Source organism: Vanessa cardui, chromosome 4 (assembly GCF_905220365.1).
Source record: "Vanessa cardui chromosome 4, ilVanCard2.1, whole genome shotgun sequence".
Taxonomy (NCBI): Eukaryota; Metazoa; Arthropoda; class Insecta; order Lepidoptera; family Nymphalidae; genus Vanessa; species Vanessa cardui.
In genome coordinates this window covers 7,312,185-7,330,883 of record NC_061126.1, presented here as the reverse complement: position 1 = coordinate 7,330,883, position 18,699 = coordinate 7,312,185, and the positions used below count along the sequence as shown (strand labels likewise).

Sequence of the window (18,699 nt, the reverse complement as noted above, 5' to 3'; positions counted from 1 at the left end):
ATCTGTTCTTCTACTTTCCGAATAATTTTTTTTAATAGTTTTATTTAAACGAAAGTACTTTTTTTAAGATTTGAAATGTCACATGCAAAGTTTTTTTTATATCTGTTATAGTTTTACTATCTATCACTATCGATCACGATGATGAGATAATGTGATATAATGTCGTCCTGACCGATTTCGACCACCACTCCAATAGTTCACAAGCGAGTACGCAAATCCAGGTGCGCTCTCTAATCATTTAATGACAAAAGAATTCTATGATATTGGAATTTTTAGTCACAAACGTCCGCATAGACTTCTGCCTAGTACTATATATTAAAAAAAATTCTACAGAAAAAACCCAAATATCTTCAAAGAAGTCCAAACCTGGGTTGACACGAGATTTGCGGATTTATACCAAGACTAATGAGGCAGTACCAATGCATATATGATATCTTCGGACAATATATACATAAAGAGTACTGTTGATGGTCGGTTTGTTCGTTGAACTATCTTTGTTTCCAATGTTGGAGACGCATTGACATTTTAAGGAATTTGTTTAAGTGTCGGTCTATTGATGGTGTTGACTAATTGCCAATAGGTGATCCTGATGAAGGTAAAAATATATTAACATTAATATGACGCCTGCTTATTGTTTCATTTATTTTCAAAGCTTTTTTCTCAGTTCAGGCCAGATAAGTAGTTTGGGACTAAACTTGAAACCGTGTCAGTGCCTAAAAACCATAACTTATTCATGTGCTTCATCTTCGGACATACTAATTGCCGATGCAGTCCAATCTGACTAGAATTCAAATATTTTTTCTTCATCTGTGTTTTAAGCGCTTATTGTAACACGATATCTTCTAACCAGGTGAGCCTTCAAAAATTAAGCCAATAAATATTTGTCAAGATACAAGTAAAATATATTTATACGAGACTCAGTGTAACAGAGAAGTCAATGGTTATAGTTTTAATGTGACTCTCCTTATCACTCTACTTTCTATAGTGTTAGATACTCTGTGGTCTGCTCAGAGTTAATGACATTAATAATTTGACAACAGATTAATGTATCGAATATTGTCAACTTGAATTCTGACACTTGCGCGAGATTTCGAAATATTATTGTTTTGAATAAATTCTAATATAAAGCTTTCCTAACATCGAGGGTGTAGCCAGTTTAACTCATTTAAAAAGTTTGAAATAATATCGAGTGTACCAGGTCATATTCATTGTCTGAATTATGGTTTGTAATATTCGTTAGAAATATCGATTATATTAGCCCTACGTAAACTGTATGTAATCGTATTTATTTCTACCTTAACTTGTCGTAACATGTTTCAGACAACCGCTATTAGTAGTTCTCAAAAAAAGAACGCGAATTCCAACAATGCTCAGCCCGGTGGAGTACGTAAAAAATCGGGACCGAAATTCGAGCTATCGGAAGAGCAACGAAGAGATATTAAAGAAGCTTTTGATTTGTTTGACACGGAAAACACCGGCAAAATTGATACAAAGGAACTAAAGGTCGCTATTAGGGCTCTTGGGTTTGAACCAAAAAAAGAAGAGATCAAGAAAATGATTGCAGAAATTGATAAAGGTGATGGAAAAGTTTCTTTTGAGGATTTCATGGATTTAATGACTGTGAAAATGGCAGAAAAGGATACAAAAGAAGAGATAATGAAAGCATTTAAATTGTTTGATGATGATGAAACAGGTATGTGGAACTTATGTTCAAAATCAAAATAAACTTTATTCAAGTAGGCTTTTATAAGCACTTTTGAGTCGTCATTTTACAATTAAGTGAAGCTACCACCTGTTCGGAAAGTAGATTCTACCGAGAAGAACCGGCAAGAAACTCAGTAGTTACTCTTTTTTAACATTTAAAAAATATAACGTCATGTTAATTAAATACAATTATTTAAATTAATGTATCCTGCTTGGAAGTCAACAAAAGTGTTGAATTTTAACTTTAATAACTAATCTGAATATTTAGTATAGTGTTTGGTATTTAACAATATTGGGTGGCTATAATTTTGTTATTGTATAATATTTTCAGGTAAAATTTCATTCAAAAATCTAAAACGAGTGGCACGGGAATTAGGTGAGACCTTAACTGATGAGGAGTTGCATGAAATGATTGATGAAGCTGATAGAGATGGTGATGGTGAAATCAATCAAGAAGAATTCTTAAGAATAATGAAGAAAACAAGCCTCTATTAATGATTTTAAAATTTGTGACAACTATTATAATAATATACTTTATTTTCTTGCACAAATTGCGTCTGTAATTATGTATTTTATGTAATTAAAATAGTTGATAAGTATATTACAATAAGTGATCAATTCTAATAATAACAGATACTTTATAGTATTATGTCTTGGTTTTATATTCAAATAATTTGCAACAGTATGTACTTATTATTTTAATAAATAATTACCTGTTAAAATCCTTTCTGATTGTACTAAATGCAGTCTTTTTAAATATTTATGTAATATCAATGTGTTCTTATTTTTACTGATTTCCTATGTGCTGTGGTTCATAATCTAATGTTAAGTCTATATTGTCTAAGAATCTATCACTGCACCAAACTGTTGTCTCCTCATATCCTAAACATTGTGACTGATACAGTAAATCTCATTTTCAAAGAATTTTACTATTATAAAATAAAAGCCTAATAAACTAGAAATTTCTAATTATATTATAAAAAAACTATTTTAATTAAAGGAATATATGAATCAAGAGGTATTTTTACTTATTATTATTAATTTTGATATAATTAGTTAATAATTTGCCATTTACTTAATATACCAAAATTTGAAGAGAGGCTGAATATTTATTATATCTAAAGTAAGGTATGAACCTAATTTTGGATCATTTATTTATAACTTTAAAAAATAAAACTCCATAATTATTTTGTAACTTTATTTGCACATATAACTCCTTTTTACTGCAACACACTCATAACATGTGGTAATAACAATCACTGCGCTTAAAGATACTTTTTCTGTAAAATGCTTTGTATAAGCTTATATATTTATGAAATAATAATATACAAAATAATTATATATTATTAGCTCAAAAGTCATGGTTCAATTTCAGCACAAAAAAATCCTGTATTTGAATACAATATTATAAAACTGCTTTTAATTAAGTTACAATATGTGACTACGGACTTTTTAGTTTTGATAGATGTTTTAGTATAGCAATTGATATTTTTGTTGACTAAATTAACATTGGAATAAATATTGTTATTTAAAATTTATTCCAATTTGAAATTTAACAATTTTTATTAATAATAAAAGCTATCTTTTTAACAATTAATAATGAATTAAGATGTTGTGGTTTTTAATGTAGCAGAAGTAATAACTTATTTATATAAAAGAAATATTTTGTGCTTACTGAGATATTTTACTGTAAAAACTAGTATGGACCCAATCCATAGTATAAAAAATTCGAATTTTAATCTACTTATATTAGAACATTGCTTAAACTATAGATTCATTAGTAACTTTTTAAGAAGTAGGTTTAATAGAATTTTATTTTAATTGGTTTCCTTTACAGTCCCTTCAGGCTGGCCGAAGTATGCCTTACAGCACATTTTGACAAATAATCCAGTTTCTACAACACCCGGGATCATTTTAATTGCATTATTTACCTTTTCCCAATCCAAATCTTGATCAGCAAACATCCAGTCTAGAATGAAGTTTCCATTATCTGTTACCACAGGACCCGCCTTCGCAACAGCACTTCTTAATTTAATTTCTCCACCGAACAATGAAATAATTTTATTTTTAATAGGAACATAGGCCATTGGAATCACTTCAATAGGTATACCTTTTTTATATCTATCACCTAATTTTTTGGAGTCTTTTGTGTAATCAGCAATCACAATAAGTTTTTTTGAACATGATGCTACAATTTTTTCCTGTAATAAACAACCTCCACCTCCTTTGATTAAGGTCAAATTTGAATCAACTTCATCGGCACCATCTATGGTAACATCTATCTCAGGATTTGTATCGAGTTCTCCCAACACTAGGTTATGTTTGTTTATTAACTGTTTTGCTTGAAATGATGTAGGAATGCATATAACTTTAAGGTTTTCAGTTTCCACACGCTCTGCTAAACGTTGCACGGCATACACTACCGTTGATCCACTTCCTACGCCGAAAATGCTATTGTTTTTTACAAATTCATCAACTGCTCGATATGCTGCTACTTGTTTTGCTTGTTCTAGAGACATGGTTCGCTTCGTATTTAAATATTGATGAAGATAAATATTCGCACTAGCAAAAAGCCGTATGCGTAATAAGTTTGGGACGAAATTCGATTTCAACATCCAATGCAGATGTTGGCTTGTCTGTTTATTTTTAGATAGGTAGTCTACGTCTAGATCTTACTTGTTAATATGTCGATTTATAGGTTATATACCACATTGTCTTGTAGAATGTAAACAGCCAGACGAAATGTCAAATGTCAATATAAACACGGTCGTCAGTCGTCACTCAGCACGTCACTATGAACTTAAGTACTCACTTAAAACGTATTGCGGGTACTGGTTATATTAAATCTATACTCGGTGGTCAGTGTTTTTAATTTACACATAAGTAAAGCGTGTAATTTTTCAGAAATTTTAAATGTTTATTGTGTATTGCGACTTTTACTAAACATTCTTTAGATTTGGTCATAATCAGAAGTCATTAATAAGTTATTCAATTATACTTATAATTGTACAAAAATACCATTTAATTAAACTTCAACACGTTTTTTCGCATGAATGTGTAGCGCAAGCTTAAAATGTAAGTTTGCGCCATATTATATTTTTTTAAAATGTGTTTGATTCTATCGTTTTTGTCATTCGCAACGTGTTTTTGTTTTTGTTTACTGAGCTTTTACTATGAACAAATCGTTTAACAACTAGATGATGAAGAACGGATGGCCATAAATCTTGTTATTTTGGTCAAGGCCTACTCGCCCTGCGGTACTATCTGCGCTTCCATTTTACCAGTTGAATAGCACTATATTATATAACCTACTAGGTACGAACGTTGATTTGTTGTAGACCTGTTTTAAATGTAGGTTCTTCTCCCACCGTCTGGGGAGATTATGTGACTGGTTACTCCACCGTCTAGACTATAGGAGAGTACGGCGATGATTTTGTAGCCTTAACTTCGATTTGCCTCTTACTAAATAAATTGTATTGTGCGTTGGTTGTGGATTGGAGTCGCATGAATAATTTTATCTAAAGCTGCCAATATCAATTCCTCTTCTTTATTTAGCTCTCGGTCATTTGTGTAATTAATGATGGAGCGTTGAGAGCGGGTTACAGCACGTATAGTATGAGCGGTGGGTGTACTTGTATTGTTGTATAAATATATGAAAATCATTTTAATTTTAGTAATTTTTAAATAAGAGTCAAAATCAATTATTCAATATTATACATGTTCAAATTTACCGACTTAGTGACAATGATTTTTATAGCTTTCCATGTAGCTATTTACTAATAATTTCATATCGAACATTCAAGGTCTAAGAATAAATGACAACCTTAGCTAAACGCTTTTATTGCCCAGACACTTAAATTGAGACGTTGTCCACACAATATGTCTCTAAATTATATACAAATATTTATGAGGGAGATATATACATAAAAGCCTTATTTTATTTTATTTTAGAAAAGCGTTTTGAGAAATAGATCGCAGTGCCACCCTAAATAACAGCGTGTCATTACTTTCATCGACTCAGCGACCCAGGTGGGGTGGGACGATGGTGGGTGGTAGAAGTGGAGGAGTAGCGGAGGAATCCCCAAATCATCTTCACACTTCTGAATCAGGGCTCGACTCGCTACACCTTCTCCTAAGTTGGATGGTTACCGCTCGTTCTCGGCACCAGTTAGAACCGGTAGATAGAAGAAGTATACTATCACCTACGTCTGCAGTTCGTATTATAAGTATCCTCTTACTGCTCATACGGCTATGACTGGCAGTGGGCTTCCGCGCCCTAATGCAGGCAGTGAAATTGTCGAACAAGCAACGAGATCATAATTTTGACATATATTTTAAACCCGATCCGGTTCCCAGTCTGAGGTATTGCTACTTTGGTCAAGTGGGACAGGACCTGTAAGCTATGCTTTGCTGTAATGACGCCCTATGAGCCAGTCAAACATACTTGAAAGCCTAAAACTATTAAAATAATATTGTAAAACGATGATCATACCACAGTGGCTAATTATTGTAGTAAATAAAACCTCTGAAGTTATGTATAGTAAAAAAATCCTAAAGACAAATTTAGCTCTGACCATCTTGGAATTGGAGGCTACCTTTATATATTTCGGAACATTTAACACCGAGTAGTAAATATCTCCACGCTGCTACTCGCATTAAATCAAAGGAAATGAAATATTGCTTCACTTGGATTAGGAACGGAAGATTTTAAGTACGCAAAGACGAAATTTAGTCAAGTAATATGAATAAAAAATGAACACAGTCTTAAACTCATGACATAAATTCCAATGTACATTGAGAACGTTATGCCTTTAATTTTTTTACTGTGTTAGAAATCTATGATCAAAACGTGCGAGGATTAAGAAATAAGATCAAATACGTGCTTAATTAAAAAAAAATATTAACTGAAACTTAAGCCAAGTAGTTATGATAATGAACTGTTTGATTTTAGCGGTATGTAGTCTAAGAAAAGTAATTTAAGTGTTCTCAGTGCTGTACTTGAGGTCTGAATTAATTTTCGTAACAGGAAACCAACTGTTTGTTAGAACATGGTTGTCGTATTTGGGTATAGTCTATATATGGTTGTTCCGGTTACTAAACAAAATCTAAATAAGGTTTTGGATAGTGTTAAAAAAGTTATTAATCATGTTGATGATTGATCGAGTGGCCTACTAAAGATTATACATATATGATTTCATCTAATTGTAATAATACTTAAGATTTTAAATAGCGTAAAAATAATGAAACAATCTTTACATCGCCGCTTGGCTTCCGACTTTACATATCTGATAAGTGGATGGTACCCAGACGGGATTGCTCTAAGGCCTACCACCGAGTTAGCAATAAGACCGCATTTGTACCCCCAGCATGTAATAAGTGATTGTGTATTGTAACAATAGTACTGAGCCTAATGTTTGTAAACATACTTATAAAACAATTCTTGCAATATTACAAGTTTAGAAAGAAATCTGAATTAGGTATCTTTAATTTCACATAATATAAAACTGGAGAAATTTGTCCAACTGGAAAAATTGATATGGAACAGAAAGAACGTTTACCTAACCGGTGTGTTACTCCGAAACAACGAATTGAGAGACTTTCATAGTATGCCATAAAACCATCCTTTTTGAGTGGATTGAATTATGTTAGGAGGTGAGTTCGCAAACTGTTGTCAATGGTTTTGAATTTAAAAACTATCTAACCTATTCTGGAATCCCTCAGGATTTACATTTTACCTCTTTTAAGACATTTCCTCAGAAATAAAATTCTCTGATATCGTACACAGGCTTAGTGTAAATAAATAATCTTCGGTTAAAAAAAAAAAAGTTGTAAAAGGTGTAGAAGTGGTGTGTGCAGGTGCACTTCGATTGTAAAAAAAAATCGCTAATTTTCTTTCACCTGTACTTTTCTGGTCTATTTCCTCTTCCGAGTGTTTAATTGATTCACCATCATCATCATCACACTCACTTAGTGTGTGATGATTCTATATTAAATAAAGACATCTGATTTTTTTTTATTCTACATAGAAAAATAGTATTAAGGCAAAAGCGCTAATTTAAAATTTTGAGTATGTTGTTAAATACATAGATAACACTAAATAAAATTACGAAAAGAAACTACAATTTTATGGTTCCGTAATAAATTTCAGAAATTTTAAACTAATTGGAATAATATTATAAAAGATTACGAGGAATAAACGATGAGAAAAAGAAACAAACAATTAATAAATATATACATATATTAATAAAGGGGAATGGGAACTTGTTCCAAAGACAAGCAGCGCGAACAGAGAAAGCAGTAAAAATAAAATACATATCTAAATGGCAACCCAAAATAGGAGCAAATCGTTTGAATGTATGATCTTATTTGTCTGAGAGTTTTATTTGCATGGTAGTTGGAGTCAAAGTGAGTAGAGTAAAGAGGCAAAACTTTTACTTTTCTATTGCACAAATCACACAACAGAATAGTTGTTTCTCAAATTATTTGTTCTGTCACGTGACAATTTTGAATATATATTTGCTTCGACCAGTACAACAAAGTCTTAAATTATTTTTGAGCCCTTATTCATACAGTTTATCTTACTTACAAAAATAAGAATGATGAAATCATTCGCCCTATTTAAGTAATATTTTGGTATCGCCTTGCAATTTCTGTAGACGTGGTTGTGTTGTCTGTGACTTTCGCGTATTTTCCTATTGTTTGGTAGTCGGTAGTTTTATGTGCGTGATTATTTTTGTATCCAGATAGCGCTGTCATCAAAGTTTTTGGATTACAGTTAAAAAATAAAGCTCTTAATTTGGGTGCGAAAGAGTTAAATCTTATACATGGATACTTGAAGAACGTGTTAAAATAACATATTTCCTATCGTAAAAGAATTGGTTTTGTATTTAAAAACAAACAAAAAGTTTAATCTTGTAAAATATACTCGATAATTTATAAACCATGATATATTTTACGTTGTGGGCGGGCTACCTGGCTTGTATATTTTAGAGCTAGTTTTAAGATATACCTTCTTGTTAATATTAAAACAAAGAGCTCATGTTGCGCATATAAATTAATATTGAGCACCTTCGATTAAATTTTAAAACGAATTATTAACCAGTGAATATCGTTGGGGAAAAGGTGTTCTAGTCTGGAGACCGCGTCTCGGCAAACGTATTGTAGGACGTCCTCGGGAACGGTGGTGTGACGACTTATGCAAGACGGCTGGCAGGAGCTGGATGCGAGTAGCCCAAGAAGATCTCAGTGGCGTGCAATTGAAGAGGCCTATGTCCAGCAGTGGATGGAAATGGGCTGATGGATTGGATGGGATTGGATATCGATATTTTTGTAAAGCTTTTTCCTTTTGAAGAAATGTGCGTGTAACTTTACTATTCAAAGATAAAATACTTACTCAGTTGAAGTCTTACCGGCTTCGGTCAAAAAATTTTAATATTTTGACCAGTTTTTTATCTATTTATTACAATAAGAATTATATTAATCTAAAAAGGATAATTTACATTGTTTCACAAGAAACAGAAATATAGACAAGTATCTATTTGTAGAGCTGAGAAAATATAGATAAGCTTACTTAATCTTGTCTGAATTGTAATGAATTGGAGAATTAAATCTATATCGTGAAGTCTTTTAAGAAAATATGATTTATATTGAATATATTTAATCACTATTTTTTCTTATGAATATTTAAATAATTTTACCTAATATTCTTTCGTTTTATACATTTCAGCAATAAATACATGGAATAAACAACGAACGAAGACATTTTCATGCCATTGTTTTAAACGTGCACATTATTTATATAATAAGAATATATTTTCTTTTATTTCTTATCCAAATCTTTCTTAATATTGATTGAGAAGTATTAACGATCATTTTATATTTACGATGTGTTTTGTTATTTGTTCGACTGCTAATCAAGTAGTTGTCGAAATATTGTATCCATTAGTCATTGAATTTAAATGTAACAGACGGCTCGAATGCAATTTGCCAAACTTATACCCAAGCTGTATTCGGTTGCAAGCCAATTTTCCGCCAAACGCCGCCTAGCGATCTGCTATTACGTTTGTTCGCGAGACAACCGCTCGTGTGGTAACCATTTCACGCTCGATTTCATCTCTGCCACTAAAATAGGGACGTAACTATAGTATGTTGTACACAGGGTATATTCTAAAAATCACGTTAGCAAAAATTTGTTACATTAAGAGTTTTCACGAATCTTTTAACAATAGATATGATACATCATGGAATCTCTTACCTAGATTCGATACATTCGTTGATTTTTTTGCATATGAAGTAATAAATGGAACATCAGTGGAAGATGATGGCTTGATGAATGAAAATGATTCACCAATATATCCTTAAAGGATCCCGATCTTCTTACTTAGCCGTTATCCGCACGGTCGGTTTATTTCAATTTCCTTCATAAAAGACGCCATTCTCGGATTTGAAGTAGATTTATCATGCTCGGATAAAGCGGGCACTTTTTGTGCTTTTCTTGTGCCTGGATCTGACCCGAGATCTGTCCACTTAATGTGAATAATGGTGTGCGATGGAAAACGAATGCGAACCCGAACACAAAAGACAACAATACGAAGCGATTTTAAGATTTGATACAAGGATTTTGTTAAGATAATATTGCGCTGCGTGATATCTACGCGAATCGTCTTAAGTATAATATCGAGCAAAGAGATTTGTTTTCATGAGTTCTTTATATTTTTATACAACAAGTTGATAGCTGGCCTGTCAAGTTAATGGGTATATACGTACCGTTTTCGTATTTATATTTTCAAATAAAACAGCGGTCACTGAACCAATTTGTCCAATGGTTTTTTTTAAATAATTATATTTTGAAATATTTTTATACTAACTAGATAATTACATCATTAAATATCTAATATAACAGAAAGCAGTAAATATAGTTCTATAGTATTCTTATATATCAGCTAAAAGCTGTAAGGTATTCGGTTTTCAAGCTAATTTGCATTAGATCCCAAAATAACTCGTAAGAAAAAAGTTTTGTATAAAGAAATACTTATAATAAAAAAATTACTACAGAAAGTAGCCATATTTTTTGTGTTTGATTAAATATAATAAATTAAACAGAAATTAAACACATTTAAATGATAAAAACCAAGTGCAGCGAATCGCTGACCGTGTACGCAAGTCGTTTATCCGAGGTAGTGTCAGAGTCCGTGACGTAGCGGATAAGCACCGAGACCGTCGTCTGAGGTAGTATGGCCATGTTGTGCGTCGACCTGAGGACTACGTCGGAAAAATCTGCCTTGATGTGTTTGTCCCTGGAACTAGGGCTCCCGGACACCCAAGGAAGCGATTGGACTTACAGAGGATGTTGCTAAAGACTGGCAATAACCGGGAATAAGAACGGCCATATTTACAAAGCTTCATAAAAATGCCACCTGATATGATACGATAACTCCATATATTGTAATTAGAAATTACCATTGTAATATATCAAGATAGGATTAGCAATCGCTAGTCTCCAATTTTTTTGTTGGTCCGAAGGACAGTTTTTACATAAGCAAAATAAAAAATAAGAATTTAATATAGATCATCGTACAATTTAAAATTGTACAAATACTTTTATTTCATAATATAGGTAATACGTCAATTTATTTATTCAACATATAAGTTTTCCTTCTCAATATTCTAATTTATTCGTATTACATTGCATTGAGAATGTATTAAAATAGCATCGCTCCTTATTCTGGATAGATATTTAATACACACCATCATAGCGGGATCGAGGCGATGATATCCGCGGAATGTGTGCCGTCTAGATAATCGATTCTAGCAGCAAAACCCTTTCGATCCGTGAGAGATGCACTCGAGATGAAGTTCCAGGTGCCAATAAACATACTTACAGTTATGTTGCGTTGTACAAGGAAATATGATATATTTCTGAGATGTAATCATATCTTTGTAGTTACAATGTTACAATTATTATTCTAATGAAAAAAGAATTTGGCTAAATATGTATTCAGTTTCGGCTGGAGTTTTAAAGTTGGATTTATTTAAGCAGCAAATCCGGCTCGGCATCTTTTCACTGGAGTTGTTAAAATGATTAATTTTGTTAATCTAATTCATTTCTTCGCATAAAAAATGCGATGAAAACATAACCAATCTGTATATTTATTAAATATTTTTTATATATTTTGTTTTAAGTATAATTAAGAAGTACAATTATCATTTAATATACAGGATAAAACAATTTTGGTATGTCATTTGTAGCACAATAAAATTACGATGTTCAGAATGTTGATCATGCTTCCAAAATACTATACAATAAACATTAATTTAATAAATTTAAAAGAAACACAATGTAAATCGTGTTTGTTTTTATAACAATATTGGTATGTATTAAAGTGAATGCCTACTCTGTATAAATGTAAGCTGATTTTTGTTCGAATTGTACTGAATATAAATAGTTAAATCTACTACTCTAATACAATTTGTAGTAAACCATGATCCCGACGCTAAGGTGGCATTATCGGATTGAAAAAAAATGTTACAAAACAGTTATGTAAGTTGGAAAATGTAACTTGGTGTTCGGAAGTAAAGTTGGTATTGGTTCGTGAATCGGAACGTGAGTGCGATGGCGAGTTTTACAATGTTCATGTGACGGCGGAACCTTTTTGTTGGGTCCTTTGTGCGGAGAATCCGCGATGCCCCTGGGGCCAGGAGCACGATTTCCATTACACGCGAGAGTTTTCGAAGAGACCTTTGCATTTCAAAAATTTTACGCCACGTTTGTATTTCCTTTAATAAGATGTTTAGGATCTTTATCATTTAATCACTGATCTTTAGAAAACGGAATATTATAACGAATGACATAACGTTGACCTTCAAAACTTTAACTCATTTAGGTATTATTTAATATTATGCTAGTACGAATACGTGGAAATTAAAGTTAGAAAAAATGGAACGCAATATTTTTCCTAAAAATATTTTTACTGGTGTAAAATTCAATAATATGCATTTAGCTGAGATGGGGCATAAATGATGCAATAACGTCAAGTCACGTTTGGACAGTATTTTGAGTTGAAAGTTGTGCACCAGCTGCTGCTAGCAGGGATGCGGACCACTTTTGAATGACTTAAATATTTTTTTATTACAGTCATCCTTACAATGCACGATAACTAATACCGAAAACTTAAAAAAATGCAAGTGACACTTGTACCGCGTATGATGTAAATTGTTTTAAAATAAATTGTTTAACATAAAATGTGGGACATTTGATGTTAAACAATTTAGGTGAGTTGTAAAATTAATTTGAATATTATTTTGATATTAATGCTGGCTTATGAATTAATGCGGCTATAAAAATATGTAATTTTCGACGATAACGGTATGTATATCTTCAAGGAGAATATAGGCTATAATGTATGTTCTATCTATATCAATTACGCTAAGGGATATTATTATTATGAGTTTTCGGTAATCGTAATTACAAAAGTTATCGTCGTAGTCACCCGAATAAATGGTATCATTTGTTGGAAATATTTGAATCGCAATGGTAATGTCAGGTGATTCCGTAGCTCAGGCCTGGCAACAATACAGTAAAAACGTTCGTCGTAATTATGATCATTTTGCTAGCCATTTCATTAACATGAGCCTGCATAAGCGTTTCACATTGTGTCCAATTAAATCAATAGCTTAATTGAAATGAAAAGGACGTTTTGATTTTCTGTTTTTTTTTTAGTTATTTTATCCATATAAAGGAGTGGTACTTTGTCATATTAATAAACATAGAAAATTAATTGTAATCGAAAATAAATCATGATGTAAAAAATATATGTATACAATTCCTAAAGTAAAACTTATTTCACCTGAAATCGAAGTAACACTAAACTACTGAGTTCTCACAGGGATAATCTGAACAAAAGTATACATACTACATTGATAACTAAATATAACAATACGCCAAAACAGATATTTACGAAATAAAAATAATAATTAAAATTGATTAACGCATAAATCTTAAAACAAATTTAATACTTGTACCGCCAATTTCTTCGTACTATATCTTTGCTTTGAGTTTAAGTGTGTAAAATAAAAATCCAATCAATGGCTAGTAAGTTTCTGCAGCGCTAGATAAATTAATATTCACCTGTAATGAGACGATACAATTTTAGTAAAAAAAAAAACAGTATATAATAATAATTTAAATGTTTAGAATTTAACGTTCTTAAAACAATTATATAACTAAAAGGATTGCTTGTCAGACGGGGTCGAGGTGTGGGCACCCACGTGTGGAACGAGGGTTGGAGTGAATTTTCTGCTCTGCCGCGCGCCGAGATGAAGAGACCTCTAGAAAACTAACCACTAAAAGCTGCAGATATAAAGTCCGGACAAAATGTTCATTCTTTGAGCTCTATTCTAAAATACGATGTAAGTATTCTTTTAGCAATGTTGTGAAAATCGTTTCCAGCTGTAAATGATACCTACTGTAAAATAATTCAGAAACTAAGTGTGATTGGATGTGTAAAGCATATATTTTTATTACTGATCCTAGGAACTTTTTTGACATAACTAAAACCCATTATGTATATAATTGGATTATATATAATCATGTCAATAGATGAATTGACGTCAGAAATATTCATACAGGTTTGTAAATAGCATCATTGATATACCAAATCCGTGTTAAACAAGTATTTGCGTACAATTCAAATTCTATTCGCGTTCGGACGCAAAGCGTTTCACCTGCCATAGTTTATTACCTATTCAACGGACTCGCACAAATAAAATTGTATAATGCATAAGCGAATAGCGAGTGGCGAGTTTGATTTACGAGGGAGCGGGTGGCCGCCTGAGTCACGCGCTGAATAACAAACATAGGGCCATTCAAACTCCGTCCTACCGTAACAAACCTAAATACCCATTTCAGTTACATTAGCGTATCATTTTCATGTCTATACAACGTATTGAATTCTGTGGTAAGCCAATATTTTTCATGTTTACAAAATACGTCCTGTATATCGTCCATAGGCGGGATAGGGCTTACATGTAGGGATAGGATTTTGTTAAAATTATGCACATGCAGGTTTTTTCATGATGCTTGTCTTCACCGCCGAGCACGATATCAATTGAAACATAAATTAAACACATGAGAAATTAGTGGTATTTGCCTGAACTTGGCCCGCCAGCTACGCGACTTTTCACCACTGGACCATCACGACACAATTTCGTTTACAAAACTTGTTATTGTCAAGTGAATAACTTAACTTTTTTTAGGTGAAAAATATTAAGTGAAATGTGTTTTTGTTCAAGCTATTATTGGAAAACAGATAAATGAATTTAATTTATTCATTTTAGATATTCACTGTATTACATGTTTATTATTGATAACAAAGTAAATTTTAATTATATTTTATTTATTGTTCCTGTATACAATAATTGAAGTGAGTTTTGTATTTCAATGAAAATGTTTATATGAAGTTTATATTCGTAATAGAGAATAAAGGGATAGTATTGTGATACACCATAACACATGAAAATACTCTTTATGGTCAAGCCTTTCTATTGACCTCCGGGATGCGGTTACACAAAATCCCTTAAGGACTGTTTGACATGAATCTGCTTTTAAATATCCGTTATTCGATAAATGTTTCAGTCCTATAACACTGCTAATTAAATTGAATACTTATACGAAACTATGTATCTATGTTATGACATAAACTTTTAAAACATTTGATTAATTTTAAAATATGTAAATATATTTTAATTTTTTCTGAATGATTCCGCAACATTTTTCAGTCTTCAAAATGTTACGTAGACGATACAGAGGTAATCAGCTAATGGAACGTGTTAAGGTACTTTCATGAAGATCTTAATCAGGTCAAAATCTTCGATCAAGACATACCTACGTATTTGCGATTATAAATCGTACCTACATATATTATTTGATGGAAATTCTAAGTACGCAATAATGGGTGAAATAGGTGTAGGATGCCTTTTTAAATAAAATTTGTAAAATGCTTTATGTTCCAATTTCAAATTTAAATGAATATTATAAAGTGTAATGGCTCGTCCAAAATGACTCTATTTGATACATACATACTCGGAATAAAACAATGTAATGACTAGAAAAAAAGTAACAGCTTTTTCATGCCATTGCTATGGTTACTTTTCTTTTGAGTATAAGGTATACCTAACATGAAGTTTCCTGGGATGTATGGGTTTGAACCCGCAAATTTCATGTAATAATCACGTTTTCTATGTTCAGTAAAGATATAATAATGCTTACTTCGCTACTGGTACATCTTGACCATAACATCTCTTTCCTCTTAATTACAATCAAAGAGGAAAACCCTATCTTGAAATGATATAATAAGTGTGATATTAGTATCTACAATATCCATATACAAAGATTATTTCATGTATAAGCATTATGTTCATTGGAGCAGATGTATAACGGCTTCGAGAAAAAAAGGTAACATTGCTAACGATCCTCCAAGGAAGATACAAATACTGTAAGAAATATTTATGGAGGTTTTTCGCAATGGAATCCCTGAGGAAAGCGGCTGCGACCGAGTGCCCTCTGAAAATGGGAGAAAACACGATACAAATCCCTCGCCACGCATAATTCTTAATACTGGGATTATAGAACGGCTTTCTTAAGGCTTGGGTGCCAAAAGAAAGATAACAAGCAATTAGTATGTGCTAAAAAGTAGCTGGAAATTGGCGACCGTAAAATTGTTAGCAATTTTAAAGTTAAACATTTATTTTATGTTACATTATTTAGACTTTCTTTCGAAAATATATAACGAATTTTATTTAAATTTAACGATTTCAGAAAATTAAAAAATTAAAAATCGAAATGTTTAAAGAATAAATAAAAATCACTCATAGCTTACAAACGTTCAAATAAAATGACATAAGTTTTGTATTCATGTTAAAACATTGATCACGTTGCTATCGTTTCGCGTGTCAAATTATTTCGGTGATTTTTGTCAAAACTATTTATTAATCAGCATAATAGGGCGATTCGTAAACTAATTATGTACGAGTAGTAATACAAAATAGTTGACACGCCAATAGGATTAATTTAACACGCGAAATGATTTTATAGATTTGTACTAATTATGAATTTTGTTATTAAATTTAGCAATTGCACTTATTTATAGCCAATGTTATATTTCTTTTATTTGAAATATTATTATAATATTCCACTCTGTATCATATACGAAAAAGCAGAAACAAATTCAAGGTACAGTTCACACGACGTTATGGTTCTCATTTATTTATTAAAATATATTTTATGTAATATTTAATTTTCCCTATGATTGGATCAATCTCATTTCAACTGGTATCGAAAGAGAACTCGATAACGTCCAATAATCGATATCAAGAGCTCGCATGGGTATTGAGAGCCAACGTTCTCACAGTACCATTTAGGGTTCAAAGAAGAGTTTGCATCAGTCAAGTGTCTGGATAGAAAACTTTGTCAAAACTTTTTCCATGGCCAACAAACAAACGTTGCATAGAACCAAAAAAAAAATTAATCGTCAGTAGCATAACAGATTGAGTATCACACATCGAAAAATTAAAGGTTCGGCCCTACTGAAACTAGTGTCCACACTCTTAGCGCAAGCATTAATAGGTATAATAATGTACGCTTATTACGAGTACCTTCTGCTATTGCATTTTATATTCTTTTAAACAAATATTTCAATAATCATTATTATCGATATATTTATCGTTGCTTCGATTGTCAATTTTACTTATATAATGAGGTATGCTAAAAGCTCTTAACTAACAAACGGCTTGAGAATATTAGTGTCAATTTTGATAGAGTAACTTCTTTTTTTAACTATTTTTATTACAGCAAAAATATTTTTATTAAGAATATGAACAGTTAATATTATTATGACAATGTTTAACAAAAAATAAATTCAGTTTCGATAAGTTGCGTACTTTTGTACGCTTTCACCTGGGCCTCGTAAATATCACACAGGACCATAAAATGCATTAGTAAAGTCTGCTTTGAATAATACGGACCCAGTGAGCTTTCAGGAGCGAAATAAAATTCTAAATAGGCGTTCTAGAAGATCGTCGAACGTTTTACTGTTTCGTGCAGTATGAAGAGTTTGTCATTAATGCCATTATTTTCTAATTATATCTTTATATATGGTAGGGTATTTTTCAAACCCGTCTGGGTAGGTAGCATCCACTCATTATATATTGTACAGCAAAACCTCGTAGCTCTTATGGTTGTTGACGCATTGATGAAGTGAGAAATGGTTCATCATCAGATGGCCCATTTGCCTCCTAATGTATAATTAAAACTAAAATAAAAATTCACTATTATTTTATTTTTAATTTTTCTTTGTTTCTCTCACTGTAATTTTTAGTTCAATACAAAATTATTATATTTTAACATCAAAACTATTTAATTTATACTTTTTTTTATTTCAAGATCTATATGTATATTGTACGTGCCTCAAGTTTATCCCAACTTACAATTGTATTTTTTTAATTTATTAAAATGAATACACCGTTGTATTGGTCACTTTTTTATCCATACATATAATAATAATATTGAAGTGTGTGTTTGTAATATTAAAATAGCATTTTTTTACTCAATGCATATGTGAAAATGTTATTTTTACAATTTTAGACGGTATGTCTGTCTGCCTGTCTGTTTTGTTCCGGCTAATCTCTGGAACGGCTGGACCGATTTTGACGGGACTTTCATTGGGAGATAACTGATATGATTGGGAGTAACTTAGGCTATAATTTTTTTTATATTCAAAGGCGTACAAGGTCGCGTGCACAGCTATTTATTAATATATCTACACCATAGAGTGCAGCTGTAATTACGCGGCCTGACGAAACTGTATCATTTGTGTTGGCGGTATAATAGATATAGAACTTTTAATAAAACCTCGGTATTTTTGGTATCAAAAACTATATCTATCCAGTCACAAAGGCGCTACCCTCAACGTCCAAAGGCGTTTTAATAAAATAAACTTG

The 18,699-nt window shown here is 31.7% G+C and overlaps 2 protein-coding genes across 2 annotated transcripts; one reads left to right on the top strand and one right to left on the bottom strand.

Moving 5' to 3' along the window:
- The first annotated feature begins 1,031 nt into the window (after window positions 1–1,031).
- On the top strand, window positions 1,032–2,719 carry LOC124544125 (caltractin). Its single transcript, XM_047122573.1, has 3 exons — window positions 1,032–1,222; window positions 1,321–1,693; window positions 2,036–2,719. Exons 1-3 carry the CDS (start codon window positions 1,220–1,222, stop codon window positions 2,197–2,199), a joined length of 540 nt encoding a protein of 179 aa, XP_046978529.1. The 5' UTR covers window positions 1,032–1,219; the 3' UTR covers window positions 2,200–2,719.
- Window positions 2,720–2,896: 177 nt separating this feature from the next.
- LOC124544406 (ribose-5-phosphate isomerase) lies at window positions 2,897–4,502 on the bottom strand. Its single transcript, XM_047122939.1, has one exon. The coding sequence runs from the start codon at window positions 4,317–4,319 to the stop codon at window positions 3,522–3,524; it is 798 nt and encodes a 265-aa protein (XP_046978895.1). The 5' UTR covers window positions 4,320–4,502; the 3' UTR covers window positions 2,897–3,521.
- Window positions 4,503–18,699: the final 14,197 nt, after the last annotated feature.

Bases quoted from the DNA above. Each gene is read 5' to 3' on its own strand.
- LOC124544125 (XM_047122573.1), top strand. The intron at 1,694-2,035 runs GTATGTGGAACT...TAATATTTTCAG, and splicing joins GTTTGATGATGATGAAACAG to GTAAAATTTCATTCAAAAAT.
- LOC124544406 (XM_047122939.1), bottom strand. From the start codon at position 4,319: ATGTTGAAATCGAATTTCGTCCCAAACTTATTACGCATACGGCTTTTT.